The 15,613-nt window shown below is 38.3% G+C and overlaps 2 protein-coding genes across 8 annotated transcripts in view; one reads left to right on the forward strand and one right to left on the reverse strand.

Annotated features, from left to right (window-relative positions):
* Window positions 1-330: 330 nt before the first annotated feature.
* TRMT5 (tRNA methyltransferase 5) lies at window positions 331-8,896 on the reverse strand. 5 transcript variants are annotated; one of them, XM_034641961.1, is made up of 5 exons: window positions 8,774-8,896; window positions 6,863-7,518; window positions 4,943-5,067; window positions 945-1,599; window positions 331-573 (listed from the first exon to the last, which is right to left on the reverse strand). In XM_034641961.1, the coding sequence occupies exons 2-5, from the start codon at window positions 7,350-7,352 to the stop codon at window positions 527-529; spliced, it is 1,317 nt and encodes a 438-aa protein (XP_034497852.1). In that variant the 5' UTR covers window positions 7,353-7,518; window positions 8,774-8,896; the 3' UTR covers window positions 331-526. The 5 variants fall into 5 exon arrangements, with proteins under 5 accessions (XP_034497852.1, XP_034497850.1, XP_034497849.1 ...); XM_034641959.1 differs by having other exon boundaries at window positions 8,631-8,892; XM_034641958.1 differs by having other exon boundaries at window positions 8,618-8,892.
* Window positions 8,897-8,950: 54 nt separating this feature from the next.
* The window catches only part of SLC38A6 (solute carrier family 38 member 6), a 79,718-nt gene continuing 73,055 nt past the window's right edge, over window positions 8,951-15,613 (forward strand). For 2 of the 3 annotated variants that reach the window (XM_019800086.2, XM_002913032.4), the window contains exons 1-3: window positions 8,951-9,187; window positions 10,291-10,421; window positions 13,261-13,334. In XM_019800086.2, coding sequence (XP_019655645.1) covers window positions 9,083-9,187; window positions 10,291-10,421; window positions 13,261-13,334 — 310 coding nt within the window. In that variant the 5' untranslated portion in view covers window positions 8,951-9,082. Of the gene's footprint in view, window positions 9,213-10,290; window positions 10,422-13,260; window positions 13,335-15,613 lie in introns of all 3 variants that reach the window. The other variant, XM_034641962.1, reaches the window with a different exon arrangement.

Consider the following 15,613-nt stretch of genomic DNA (forward strand, 5'->3'; position numbering starts at 1 on the left):
ACCATTCTCTGGTCATCTGCCATACAAAAACAGATGGTAGACTAGATTTGGCCTGACAGGCATAGTTTGCCATCCCTGATCTAAATAATCTCATTTTTATTACTTATACAGTGATAGGTTAGGGGTACTTATATAAAATTTAGGCACACTCTTCAACTGAGGATCACTGCAAAGTGACATTAGTGCTCTCTTAGTTATTAGGATGCAGTTATCCCACCTTCAAAAACTGTTTTCCCAGGAGACAGTCAATATTTAAATATATTTAATACAGAATTAGATATAATTTAGATTGTAAGATTATAACAAAATATACTTAGTAGACTGATTTCATTTAAATTTTAATTTGATAGTATTAAACTTACAAGACAGCAAGGGTAAAATAGAAGTGTTCAATACTAAAGTTAATTGCTAAAATTTTATGAAATACAAATTATATTTCATTACGTAAAGGTCTAGTGGGGAGAGGCAGAAAACGTTCCCAATTAAGTGACTGAGGCAGTTTGAGTTTTTTTCTTCTGTAAAGACTTTATTCATCTGTCCTCTGGCGTTTAAGAGGTGGATCGTCATGATTCTCTGTAACAAATCCAGAAAAGCTATATTAGGTAAGATACTTAACACTGGAAAATACATTTAAAAAGCAGATAATATAGGTATTTTAAAGATTTTTTAATAGTCAATTTATACATGAAATAGTAACATTCCTGCAGACTTATTATTTTAATGAAATAGCCTTCTACTAGACTGAACACTGTGTATGCCATGATAAAATTGGTAAAACTGGGAGAAACCAGTCACAACTGAGTGGCAAGGAATCCTGAATTGAAATATCTAACTAGAATTAGCTTAATGTATTTCCAAATTTAATAAATAAAATATATATGTAGCCTAAGAAAGCTCCATGAAGGCTATTCTAGTTTACATTTAATTTCCCAGAAATTGCTCACCTAGATTTGGGGTCTGGTTCTTGTAGAGTACAGCAGCAGGAATCCGGAAGGTGATACATAACATTTCCTTGTTCGGGGCTACATTTCTTACTGGGTGAACTGAACTGCATGCCTCCAAGGAAATGCCTAACACAGCTCCAGCTCGTTGCTGAACATCCTGAGCAGGATTAGGATCTTTGGAAAAGCTGTAACAGTGCACTATGGGAAGGAGCTCAGTGCTGCATGGTGGCCCATCTAAAAGCGATTTGAAAACACTGAGAAACTCGATAGCCTTTGCTGGCAAGTTCATGACAATGTGCACAGAGTGTTTTCTTTCTTTTGACAGTGGTCCCAGCTGCTGCATTAACTCTTTTCTGACTGGTCCTTGAAGGAAGTCTTTCCCATCCAAGTTAAAGACTTTTACCTTTTGGTCCACTTTATTTAATTTACAATTGTGCAACAGCCATTTATGGGATTCAGGATTGAGATCATTAGCAAATACAGTGCAGTTTTTCTTTGCTACTGGAATGGCAAAAGGCCCAACCCCAGCAAAAACATCAAATAGTACATCCCCAGGTTTAAGAAGTTCTGTGATACGACTGTGCTCTGTAGAGAGACGAGGATTCCAATAGACTTTCGAAAAATCAAATTCATAAGCGTAGCTGTTTTCTCGAACCTGAAAAAGGTATTAAACTTTGATTAACCTGATTAGTCTTAAATTCCAGCCACGAATACTGGATGGATTTACCTACATACATACATTTACATTTAAGAGCAAATAACAGTGCATTTTTTTTAATAACAGTGCATTTTAATTAGAATTCTTGTGTTTATGCTATCCTTGAGGCCAGTTAACAACCCACATTAGACTGTGACATGAGAGGAGTCATCTCTTTAAAACCAAATGGCTCTCCATCTCATTCTAATGGGTCATAAGTGGTTCCCAAATCACATGAGGAATTTTTCAGACAGGCCAACTGACTGGCTTAATCATACTCTATTTTGTCACCTGATGGAGAGGGAAATAAACCTATAATTTGAAACAACACACCACACACATCTTCATGATGACTAGCTAAGTTGCAGATACCACTTCCACTCAGCACATAAGCTTCCTTAGTTTTCAGTCTGTAAGAGGGAGGCATGATAGATGTGTCATTTACCAATCAATTTTGAGGTATTTTACTATATTTTTAGATAGTTACTTGGACTTTGCAAGTTTCATGTCTACAAATTAGAGCCAGTGTATAAAACAAATCATTCCGCTATTTTCTCTTTTCCCAAATTTGAATTTTCATGGGTTAAACTAAATATATATAGTGAAGCTAAGTCTTGAACAAATTTAAGACTTCATGTCATTTCTTTTGGGACTATCATAAATGTGACAGAAAATAGAAAACAAAATTAAAATTACAGTCATGGAACGTGACCTCAGCCATCATTTTAAGTCATGGAATGTGACCTCAGTCCTTATTTTAATGGATGAAGAATCAAAGGGCCAGAAAAGTTCCTAAGTTCTATAAATCAGATAAAGATATATTTATTATATTCTGCCTTCACGGAATATTCTGCCCTCAAATTTGTGTATTTTTTCCTCCCAACCACATCAGATGCTCTGGCCATGTTAAGGCTCCAGAGTTGGAAATGTTCATTCGTTATTCGGCCAACTAAAACTCTTTCTAGATATAAAAACTGGAAGATTCTGAATGTGTCTTGGGATGCTTTTCCTGAACTATCCTTTCTACTCCCCCTTTTTAATGTGAAGCACAATACTAGTTTAAAAAAAATACATTCTAAGTATCCTTCTGGTTTTACTCACAATGTGTCTGATATCTCACTCACCCCATCAGCATTACTTTGAGCCCAATTCACTTTGAGGACTCTTTTTACTCACAGTATACACACAAAGTACTTAGATGTTGTATGAGCTCCTAAAGTCAAGCTTAAATGTGATTCTGTCTGGAGCAAAGAAATTATACTGAGATTTTACATTTATTTTATCGTATAAATGTTAAGTACTAAATATACCCTAAGAACAAACTAGTTGACTTAAGAAATCAGTCAGAAGCCATCTTAAAAATTATGTAAGTTTCTCAGAACTTTTGGATCTTGGAGTAGAATGATGCCACCTACTATCCTAAAGGGCAGTAGCAAATGAAGGACATGCAGGATTTAATCAGTGTATGCTGAGATAAGCACGGATACCAGCAAAGGATTCACATTCAAATCTGGCTTGCCATAACAGATCTCATACATTATACACAAGCAGCAGACCATGGAGGTTTTACACGGAAAGACCATGCATGGACTCTGGAGTCAGAAGCCTGGCTCCAAACACCCTGCTCAGTCATACCTTGTTACTTCATCTGCATAAAGAGAATATTAACAACAATAACCATTATCTTATGGGCTTCTAAGAATTTGTTATATTTAAAACATTAGCTCAGGCTTAATGGTAAGTATGTAGTAAACAGTATTTTAATATTCTATTAAATTATTATTATTACTATAATTATTATTACTATTATAATATTATTACTATTATAATTATATTATTACTATTATAACTAAAATATTCACCTAAGTCTATGTGGCCCAGAATCTTAAAAAATAATTATTTTGCATAAACTCTCTCCTGAGTTTTATGAAGTCCTGTTTAAAAGAAGTCAGTCGGTCAAAGAAAGACAAATACCATATGATTTCACTCATATGTGGAATTTAAGGAAAAAGACCGACAGATGTAGGGGGAGAGGGGGGAAAAGAGAGGGAAGCAGACATAAGAGACTGTTAACTATAGTGAACAAGGGGCGCCTGGGTGGCACAGCGGTTGGGCGTCTGCCTTCGGCTCAGGGCGTGATCCCGGCGTTATGGGATCGAGCCCCACATCAGGCTCCTCCGCTGTGAGCCTGCTTCTTCCTCTCCCACTCCCCCTGCTTGTGTTCCCTCTCTCGCTGGCTGTCTCTATCTCTGTCGAATAAATAAATAAAATCTTAAAAAAAAAAAAAACTATAGTGAACAAACTGAGGGTTGCTGGAGGGGAGGTGGGCAGGGGAGGGGCTAGACGGGCGATAAGGATTAAGGAGGGGACTTGTCCTGAGCACTGGCTGTTATATGTAAGTGATGAATCACTAAATTCTACTCCTGAAACCAACATTACACTATATGTTAATTAGACTTTAAATAAAAACTTGAAACAAACAAAAAAACATTTCTAACATTTTAAGAGGACTTTGTTATTAAAATTTTTGTCAAGTTATGGAGATAGTTTAACTGATTTCCTAGCTTGGGTACAAAATTTCATATAATGTTAACATATAATCATCTAAGACTTATGGCTTAAAAAAAGTTTATATCCTCCAGCACTTCAGAGGATTTTGGGGGTAGAGGACGAGATTTTGGGTGTACCAGGAATCTGTTCCTACATATTAAAAATATTTTTTCTTTGAAATAGATTTGTTTTTCTTATGAAAGAAACAGGTGCTCAGTAGAAAAGTATAAAGATGAGAACAAAGGTCACTAGTAACTACATCAAATAAAACTATGCCCACTGTTAACATTCTAATATATGTTCATATTTACATAGATATTTAGTTAAAATGGAGCTATGTTCTATATACTACTCTATATAGTATTTTATATACCAGAAATTGATCAATTTGCTGACGAACATTTAGGTTGTTTCCATTCCTTTATTTGTTCTGGTATCATAAAAATGATGAACAACCTAGTACATACATCATTACAATTTTGTCCAATTATATCCTTGTCCAAACAACTTCCTGTAAATGCAATGCTAGATCAAAGGATGTACCTATTCAAAACGGCAATATATTACCATATAGTCTTCCTGAGTATTTGTATCAAATTTGCACTTCCATCAAAAGGATATATAAATGCTCACATTCTCACATACTTATCAACACTGGTTTATTATAAATATTTTTAATCTTTGTCATCTATTAAGATTCTAAACATTAATCGATATAATCTGACCTAGGAGACAATAAAATACTCCATACCTTGGTCATCATGTTCTCCTCTCCAGATAGCACTTCCATTTGGAAATTTCGGTATGTATTATCAATATTATTGATTTTATTTACCGCTGAGGTGATTCCTGGATTTTTGTCAATCATAACTTGGCCTGAAAGATGAGAATCCGTAATAAATATTACCAACTGGTTGCAAAATAAAACTGAAAATATGAAATGGAAATAAACCATTTTCTTTTGGTTTATAGACAAAAATTGCACCTAGTGTGTGTATAGTGGCATGCAGTTCTAAAAATTCAACAGATCAGTAAAGTTAATGTAGCCTCCAATACAAACACAAAAAACCATATGGGTATATTTTTAAAGAAAAATTTTCTAGGGGAAATATATAATGGCAAAATAAGTTTTCAAATAAAAGAAATGTAGAGTCTTGGGGTGCCTGGGTAGCTCAGTTGGTTAAGCATCTGACTTCAGCTCAGGTCATGATCTCAGGGTCCCTCTCCCTCTGCCCCCCCAACCCACTCTCTTGCGCATGCTCTCTCTCAAATAAAAAAATCTTAAAAAAAAAAAAAAAAAAAACACAGATTTTTCAGAGTCTTAATCTAAATACAATGTTCATTTACTTAAATTGTTCTTTTTGTCAAATATTTGCCAGAGCTGAAAAAGCTACAAAGATAATACACCAAAAATGGTATATTGATGCCCTTTAAAGTCCACCTTGTTTGTCAGCACTTAAAAATTTATAAGAATCTATATGCTATGTTGCATAAAGATAACTTGATTTGTAAGTCAGTAAAAAGTACTCAAAAATACAAATATACTGCTATATAACCAGAATTTGTCCAGTTTCTTTCTGATACTTAGATACCTGATTTTGAATATGATAATATCAATAAACTCCAGCCAATCACTGTTCTTATCCTGTTCTGCTTCAGGTATCAGAACTCAATTTTTAAGGTACAGTAGTTTGAAATGAGGCATGAAATAATTAAAAAAAAAAACCAATTCTGAAAGTCTATAGTAAAAGTTTTAAAATTACCACTGTATAGAAATGTTTCACTTTAATCTGAGTGCCCCTTTACAAAACAGGGATGCCAAAAGGCATGTCTGAGTTACGACAAGTAATGACTCATAGCAAAGCTTATCCTTGACATTTGCACCCAGTTATAATTATAAAGATCTGCTTAGATATTTAGTGTATTATCACTATGCATTATCAGCCCCTTTCATCAATAAAAACAAATGCTTAACAGCATATTTATGAAATTCTACCCATGCAGAATACTGAGAACTACATTTTAAAGGTGAAAATAATTCCCAGAAATTCTGACAATTACTGTACTTTTAAAAAAAAATTAATCCGGAGAATACATGGACATCAAATATTTGTAAAATGATAACTGCAATTGTGATTAGTCTTCTACTTCTTTCTTCTCCAAAAGGACAAAGGGCCCAGGCTCAAACTTGGGGTTACGGGGGTACAACATACAAAAGCACCATTTCTAAAAGGCTAAGGGCACTAAGAAAGTATGGTGCCTGACGTATAGAAGAGGCTCAATTAGTTGAAGTGTGAGTAAAGTGTCTTGCACTTTTGATGGTAAAACACTCAAATTTAAGAAACCTAGAATTCAACATAGTCCTTAGTCCTGTGTACCAAAATGACGAGATGTCAAAGAATTCTGCCAAAGCAAAAGATTCGAGTTTAATCTATGCTTGTATATTGTATGCACAAAAGCCTGAACTGATTTTTAGAGCTTTGCTATCACTTGGGAAAGAATATTCCAAAATTGTTCTCAAAAGAGAGTACGTTGCCCAAGATCCAGCTTAAAATTAAAATGATAAAATGTCCTGCTTCTATAATTTGACGTCTAAGAAAATAATTTTAAAAACTAAAATTAGACTTGCTAATTACTTTCTAATACATGAATATTACTAAGACACACCTACCAATTAAATGCTTGAAAGGCAGTTGATGATCTCGAAGGTTCAGGTGGGCAATATGTCCAACTCTGCTAAATCCCGAAGTCACATCTTGACCTTCAGGAAGCACGGCTTTCAAGATTTCTTCTGACTTAAAGTTTTCATAAGTTAGTTCCAAATTATATTTAGATATCTGTGGATTGACATTAAGCTGCTTTAAAATACTGAGTTCTGCTCTCTCGAAGGAATCATCAGTAAATATTTTATAGGGATCCAACATAATTAGTCTACTTTCTTCATCTTCGGGATCTTCAATCACACGTTTTATACCTGGGCGCTGCAGTGCTGACCTTTTAAGGGATCGCATCAATTTATTGACTATTTCTTTCCTTACTTTAAGCACTGGGATGGTTACTGTCTTTTTAAAAGCTGTTCTATCAAGCTTTGTCATTCCTCGAACATTAGAGGGTGGTGAAAACAGTTCAGAGTCTCTCGGGTCTGTTTCTATTTCAGGCATGGTTGAGAATCTTTTGCTTTGATCCAACAAGAAAATACCAGGTGCTCTGCTAAGCTTCTGTAGCTGTGATGCCCAAGCTAGTGAAGTCAATGGTTCCGATTCACATATTCTATAGTTTTCCACTTTGAAAAGTATTCTTGAGAATCCAAATGGCCTCCATAAGATCCTAAAAAAAGGACGCATTTAAAAAAATACCATAAAATTACAAACTTACATGTTCACAATAGGTTAACAATAAAAATCTAAATTCTAGGGGCGACTGAGTGGCTTAGTCAGTTCGGTGTGGGGCTCTTGATTTAGGCTTAGGTCATGATCTCAGGGTCATGAAATTGAGCGCTGCATCACGTGCCTCGCTCAGCATGCTCAGGGGGAGGTCTGCTGAAGATTCTCTCCCTCTGCCCCTCCCCACACTCTAAATAAAATCTTTTTAAAAAAATCTAAATTCTACAGTTTTAAACAACCTGCTAAATGATGATTAAAAATTTCTAGTGGTGTGTGACAATACTATCTTTTCCATGGTATGTTGTCTTTTATTAGCAGTAAATAATAAATTTGCACCTTCAACCTACCTGCTGCCACAAGGGCTTAGCGACCCATCAGCCTCCCTATAGTCAATGAACCTCTCCACCCACAATTTTCTACATGTGGGATTGGAAGGCTGAGATTTGAGTTAAAAGATCATCTCTAAATGAAATGGTCATTATATTTATGACTTTACCAATGGCAATATTTACTAGGATATTCTTATGAGTGCTACATGCTTTACACACATTATCCATCTTGGGAGGTGATATCACATCCTTATTTTGCAAACGAGCAAACTCAAGGTCAGAAGTGGGTTAATTCACCCAGCCTCGCTGCTGTAAGCTACTAAGCAAGGATTAAAAAACCATGTCTGACTGACTTCGGAGCCTGTGGTTTTAACGTATTGCTACGTTGTTTGTCTTCAATGCTTTACTACCACAAGTCCTGACTTGAGGTTTCTGTATTCTGAGGACTAGGAGTTGCTAAGTGTTACATGCCCATCCGTTAACAGTATCGGTTATTCGCTTTGCCTTCTAAAATACTAAAGAACTAACTGGAAGGGGAAAGGGCCCTGCCCCAGGGCTCTGTAAAGCAATTCTCAAACCTCACAGGGTTCAAATTTGGTCTGTTAATCAGCTGTGTGATCTTATAATACCTTAACCCGAGGCTCGGTTTCCCGTGTGTAAAATGAAAGGCTCTTTCAGAAAGCTTTTGAAAAGATTAAACACATTCCTTCCTACCCACTACTCGGACCTAGGCTCAGCACTCAGGCGGTGGGTGACCTCGCGACGTTTCTGCGCGCAACGAGCGCGCGGCGGGGAGCAGACCTTGGCGGACCGGTACTGCCGCCCGACCCTCAGCCTCTCTGTTCGGGGGCCCTGCGGTCACCACCTCACCAACGTCACCATCCCAATTCCCGGCTTCGCTCCGCGGTTGACTCCAACACTAGACCCTTCACCTCATGCTCTGGTGCGGCTCGGAAACGGGTCGCTCGTGGAAGGGCGGGCCTTCGATGACGTCATCACAGTTCGCCACCGAAGGGCGAGCGTCATCAGATCGCGTCGATTCCCTCCTTTCTTCCCCGCCCTGGTGAGGTACGGGAACCCGGAAGGGCCGGGCTCACAGCCCCGCCTCGGACGCGACTAAGGACTGGAGGGTTGGGGTGGTAGCTCGCAGATGGACCTGGTAGTCGGCCAGCGAGCAGCATGGAGGCGCCCTGGGGGATCGTCAACGCTGAGCGGACCTGGTACGTCTCTGCCCAGCAGCCCGAAGAGACGGAGGCGGAAGAGTTGAGCCCGTTGCTAAGCAACGTAAGTGGACTCCGCTAGCTTCCAGGTGCTGAAGGCCTCCGGGCTTACCTGAGACGTCTGCCAAATAAGACTGGGGAAAGAGGGAGGTGGGGGTGCGACACGGGGAGAAGGGAGAAGCTGGAGCTTGACTTTTGGGGGATGGGGTCTTAAGGCTGCAGCCAGATGCAGATGAGATCCGGCGGAGTGCAAGAATGTGCTAGCAGCGTAACATGGCCCTTAAAGGAAAGCTGAAGGCAGGCGCAGGCACAGGTGGAAGAGGATGTCTGAGCAGCCCTAGCGTTATGTAACTCAGTGCTGTTTATTAGTGTCTTTGTGGACTTCCTGTTCCCTCCACTAGTCTGAGGTTTTTGCCAGAGTCACAAGATTTTTCTTTTCTAGACTTAGTCATTGGGTGCCTAGAAACATCTTCTTACAGAGATCCTTAGCGGTGAAGGGAGTGGAGGTGGCCTGGTGATAAGTACATAGGCCCTTCCTTGACCCAAAAGCCTGTACAGTGAGTCCTTGGCCTTTTAACTCAAGTCCCTGCACTGTAACAGTTTCTAGGACTGTGCTCCCGAATGCTGTTTTGGAAGAGGGTGTTTTCAAGGATATCTTTGGTAGAGCAACGTGAACTACTTCTATTATATAGTCATTACAGGGTATTCCTGACCATCCTTGCATTTGAGCTGACTTAATTCATTAAATATATAGAGATTACTTTTGCAGTCCTAGTAATCGGGGAGCAACCATTGTCTACAGCAGCCCAAGCTGACTCAGGATTTCTTCAGTAATCACATGAGCGGAGGCCATCTCCCTTCTCTGTCCCACCCCATTCCTATCCTATCTTCATCTTTTGCAGTCACAAGGTTAGTCATGGCTTTTCCTGAAGTCGGCCTGGGCTCTGTACTGGTGGAGATGATTTTCCTAGGGAACAAGATTCCTGGCGCTGCACTAGTGGGAGGTGGGAAGGGAAGAAAGGAAACCAGTGCTGCTTGAGAAATTAGTGTATCACACAGTGCCTGTGGTTTGCAGGAGACTTTCTCCATAACTTGTCGTTCATTTCTTGATGAAATTTGAACTTCACCATCCAAACATTTAACACTATTAAATTTGTGTGCTTGCAGGAACTTTACAGACAGGGTTCCCCAGGTGTTTCATTTGGTTTTTCTGTGTTTAATTTGACGAATGCCATCATGGGAAGTGGCATCCTTGGCTTAGCTTATGTTATGGCTCATACTGGCGTCCTTGGATTTAGGTGAGTTTTTTTCTTGTTCTTTTACTGTTACTTTTATTTTTTTTCCATTTTTTTCCATTTTGATAGTACACTGAGAAGCAAAGAGATAGGCTCCCGAGCTGGTGTTATACAGCGTCTAGTTAAATTATTTCTGGGGTTTTAGCATTTTCCTGCTAATCTTATATTGTTGCTAGTCTGTAGCTTGGAGGGATGCAATATAATTTGTATTTTTTATCCAAAAGTGTGGCTAATTTTTAAAAATGGAAACTTGATCCACACTTGCTTATAATAACCTTAAGAAGTGGCTATTTGTTGCGTCAAGTTGGCCAAAGTGAATAAAAGTTTCTCAGCCATACAGATTACCTATAAATAGCAGTTTTCTGAGTGTAAAGTTCATAATCTTTTCATTTTTCTCCATATTCTCCTGTCTTCCTACTGTTAGGCAGTCTTGTTTCTCTGAGTTTAGACATGTGTTCTGTGTCTATTCCTTTCATTTAGACTCCACTTATTCCAGGTGGCCCAAAAGAGGAGACATTCCTGGCTTTTCTGTGTTTCCATAGTACTTTTTATATTCATTCAGTTATTATACTGTGTTATAATGATTTGTTTGCCAGTTAGTTTCCCTGCTAAACTGAAATCCTTTAGAACTAGACCTTACCCTTAGCTTAGCATTTAGTGTTTGTTTTATCAGTAGAAGCAGATCTATTTTACCAGGAAACTTAAAATGCATCGAGTCTCATTTAGGTTTATTTTCTGCTTTTATTTTGGATTTCTTGATAAGCAAACCAATTTTTAAGTAATCCATCTTGCTTTTTTTCTTTTTTTAAGATTTATTTATTTATTTGAGAGAGAGAGAGCATGCATAAGCGGGAGGGGCAGAGGGAAAGGGAGAGAGAATCTCAAGGAATCCACACTGAGCCCGAAGTCTGACCCGGGGCTCTATCCTATGACCCTGAGTTCATGACCCAAGCTGAAACCAAGAGTGGGATGATCAACCAACTTGTTTTTATAATATGCCTCCCAGGCACTCCCAAACTTGCTTTTATGATGGGTTATATGCACAAACTTTCATAATTTTTTTTTAAAGATTTTATTTATTTATTCGACAGAGATAGAGACAGCCAGCGAGAGAGGGAACACAAGCAGGGGGAGCGGGAGAGGAAGAAGCAGGCTCAGAGCGGAGGAGCCTGATGTGGGGCTCGATCCCATAATGGTGGGATCACGCCCTGAGCCGAAGGCAGGTGCTTAACCTCTATGCCACCCAGGCTCCCCAACTTTCATAATTTTTAAAAATTAAAAAAAAAATTTATGTAAGATCCACACTAATGTGGGGCTTGAAGTCACGACCCTGAGATGAAGAGTCTCATGCTCTACTGAGTGCCAGGAGCCCCTCATAATTTTTGAAAAGTTTTAATTTAAACTCCCGTTAGTTAATGTACAGTGTTATATAGGTTTCAGGTGCACAATACAGTGATTCAACACTTCCATACATCACCTGGGGCTCATCAGGACAAGTGCACTCCTTAATCCCCATCCCCCCACCCACCTCCCCACTGGTCACCATCAGTTTGTTCTCTGTAGTTAAGAGTCTGTTTCTTGATTTGTCTCTCTCTCTTTCTTTTTTCTTCTTAGCTTGCTTGTTTTGGTTCTTAACAAACTTTCGTAATTTTAAAACCAAAACTGTATTTGACATCTTAGGCAAGACATAATCATAGGACTTACTTTTGGGTTCCCTTTGAAAAATCCTATTTTGTACTCCAGGGCCTTACGTGCAGGTGTGTACCACTGAGCATGTCCTTACTGAGTCATATCACATTCTCCATTTAGTGATACCAAACTGTTATTTTGTGAGGCCTCAGATGTACTGACAGGTGTACTTGTGTACAAATGACAAGTGTACCTCTCAGCTTTGCTACTTCATAACAAGTATGAAGTAGACCACGGAGAATCTCTTCAACTTTTGGGGCGCTGCACCAGCGCCAGCTCTCTAAGAAGCTTGTCCTGTCAGTATCCGCTTGAGAATAAGTAGGAAATTATGCATGTTGTCTCTTTCCACACTTTCAGTGAAAGAACCCTAAGTATTACATGATTTGCACCTTTTCAAATTGTGTCAGTAGATGTGTGTTAGCTGCTTTGGTTTGATTTGGTGAGTGTGTATGTGTTTAATGGATGCTAGGAAATGCAGCCTTTTTTTTTTTTTTTAAAGATTTATTTATTTTAGAAAGTGAGAGTACGTGAGTAGGGGGAGGGGAGGTGTGAGAGGGAGAGGAAATCTTCAGGAGACTCCCTACTGAGTGGGGAGCCAGACATGGGGCTCCATCCCACAACCCTGTGATCATGACCTGAGCTGAAACCAAGAGTCGGATGCTCAACCAGCTGAGCCACCCAGGCGCCCCGGGCAATGCAGTCTTAATTCACTATTGCATATGAAGGTATGATAGGGAGGTACAGTCATTGGAGGAGGAGGGGTGGAGGGAAGGAAAAAGAAGACAATGAGATTCACAACTAAAACTTCTGCTTAGACTTAGAATAGGAAGAAATAGTTATAAAAGGGAAGCATTGCAAGATCACTGAATGGCTGCATCAGCAGTCAGCAGACAAGAGTGCTGAAGGAGAAAATTGTTTTTAAAAAAGTTTATTTCTTTCTGATTTATTTTTTTAAACTAAAAGCAGTATATTTTCATTTAAATAAAATTTGGTAAATACAGACTAATATTTTCTTTAGCGACCATTATCCAACTACTCAAAGACAGTCCCTGTGAACATTTGAATGTGAAAAAAAAAATTTGTTTTTTGTAATGAGACACCTCAAAAAAGAAAACTTTGTGGGGTTTTGACTGCGTATTCTTTTATATTTCAGTTTCTTGCTGTTGATAGTTGCTCTCCTGGCTTCTTACTCGGTTCACCTCCTGCTTAGTATGTGCATTCAGACAGGTGAGTAAAAATATTATGCTGAGTCATTTGTTGAAGCAGCCCCTTGAGATGATAACCACATATAGGATTGGATGTCTCAAAATTTAATTTCCACCAGGCGTACATTATTTTAGGTAGGGTGGTCGAAGTGGAGAATTTCAAAAGGCCAGGATAGATAGACCCAATCCTAGGAGAGTATTTAAGGACAGAATGGGAGGAGGAAACTTACCTGCCTTTCCCTACAGCACCCAGCATAGTTTTCTAGATTAGGGTAGATTAGGGGAAATACCTGAAAGGTGTTTGAAGAATCCAAACTTCATGTTTTGGGGAAGCAGTAGACAGGTGTTTATTCTGATCGTATTATTCCTGGGGTGATTATTTCCTCAGGGAGAGCACCTTTTCACATTTATTCCTGCCTACTCCGTAGGAAGCAAGGTCACTAAACTTCAGATTCATTTAGATGGTTTTATATTTTTAATTGCAAATCTAAAATAAGGTCGTTTTTTGGTAAATGACAGAATTATATGCAATTAAAACAATATAGTTGTGTATATGCATTTTTCCATTTGGAACTTTATTATTTGATTCAGTCATGTATTAGGTTCTTTTCAGTTGCAATGAATAAAAGTATATGAATTACAGAACTGCTTTAATAGATTTTTTCGTACGGCATTAACAAATATTCTGTGTCCAACAATCCTGATCTTTTTATCTGTCTGGTCTCTTTTATGTTTGGATTAGGTCAGTTTTGATGCCAGAATCATGAGTTTAAATCTTATGTGGATGAATTCGCTTTGCTTTTTCAGGTTTTGTAGTTTTCAGACTTTAAGAAGCAGAATAGATGCATAAAATAGATAAAAATGGGATTATTGTGGCTGGAACAGGTGAGAGAAGCCCAAAGGTATTTCTTGAGAATTTTAAGACTCTCCAGAGCGTGATTCTAAATTCTCAGCTCTACTCTATTTAATCTGTCTATGCATCAGACATACTTGCAGATCTTTTTATAAACAGACATTAATAAACCACAGGGATTCTATTTCTACAAATCTGAGGTGCGATTTAGAAAATACGTTTTTTTTTTTTAAATAATTAATTTTATTTTATTATATTATGTTAATCACCATACAGTACATCCCCTGATTCTGATGTAAAGTTTGATGCTTCATTAGTTGCGTATAACACCCAGTGCACCATGCAATACGTGCCCTCCTTACTACCCATCACCAGTCTATCCCNCCAACAATTGTTGTTTCTTGCCTTGTCTATCTTTGCCATTCTAACTGGCGTAAGGTGGTATCTCAGTGTGGTTTTGATTTGAATTTCCCTGATGGCTAATGATTTTGAACATTTTTTCATGTGTCTGTTAGCCATTTGTATGTCTTCATTGGAAAAGTGTCTGTTCATATCTTCTGCCCATTTTATGATTTGTTTATTTGTTTCTCGTGTATTGAGTTTGAGAAGTTCTTTGTAGATCTTGGATACCAGTCCTTTATCTGTGGTGTCCTTTGCAAATATATTCTCCCATTCCGTGGGCTGTCTCTTAGTTTTTTTGACTGTTTCCTTGGCTGTGCAGAAGCTCTTTATCCTGATAAAGTCCCATAAGTTCATTTTATCTTTTATTTCTCTTGCCTTTGGAGATGTGTCGTGAAAAAGGTTGCTCTGGCCGATGTCATAGAAGTTGTTGCCTATGTTCTCCTCTAGAATTTTGATGGATTCCTGTCTCACATTGAGGTCTTTCATCCATTTGGAGTTTATTTTTGTGTATGGTGTGAGAGAGTGGTCAAGTTTCATTCTTTTGCATGTAGCTGTCCAATTTTCCCAGCACCATTTATTGAAGAGACTGTCTTTTTTCCACCGGATGTAGAAAATACGTTTTTAAAAGTCCCCCTGCTGATTCTTGTGCAGCACTGCTTTAGGATCCGCAGTTCACAGCTATAACTTGTACCAGCGCCTTTGGCTCTCCAGCCTGCAGGTGTGTGCCTTTGTATTCAAGTGGCTTGCGTGACAGTGCAGACAGATCAAAATACTAGGAAGCAATGCAGTGATATTAATCTGAAACTACAAGTTGTTTGTAACAGCGTCCCAAATTCAGGAATAATTGCATTGAATAAGTGTCTATAAATCCTGCTGAAACTTGACTGGAATTTTAATGACACGTTTTGAAATTCTGCTTCTCTGTGTGACAAAATTATTTTTACCTAATTGTGGTAGTTTTTAACATCTTAATAGGTTATTTTATTATAGATTCTACTGAAAGAGTAATATGTTAGTCAACCATATGGCAATTATGTCTTAACTAA

This window comes from Ailuropoda melanoleuca, chromosome 14, assembly GCF_002007445.2.
Source record: "Ailuropoda melanoleuca isolate Jingjing chromosome 14, ASM200744v2, whole genome shotgun sequence".
NCBI lineage: Eukaryota > Metazoa > Chordata > Mammalia > Carnivora > Ursidae > Ailuropoda > Ailuropoda melanoleuca.

What these genes read in the sequence shown, in the direction of transcription:
- TRMT5 (XM_011225616.3), bottom strand. An exon ending in AGGAGAACATGATGACCAAG is followed by an intron (nt 1,600 to 4,942) that starts GTATGGAGTATT and finishes TACCTTTTTCAG; the next exon opens with GTTCGAGAAAACAGCTACGC. An exon ending in GAACCAGACCCCAAATCTAG is followed by an intron (nt 574 to 944) that starts GTGAGCAATTTC and finishes GATTTGTTACAG; the next exon opens with AGAATCATGACGATCCACCT.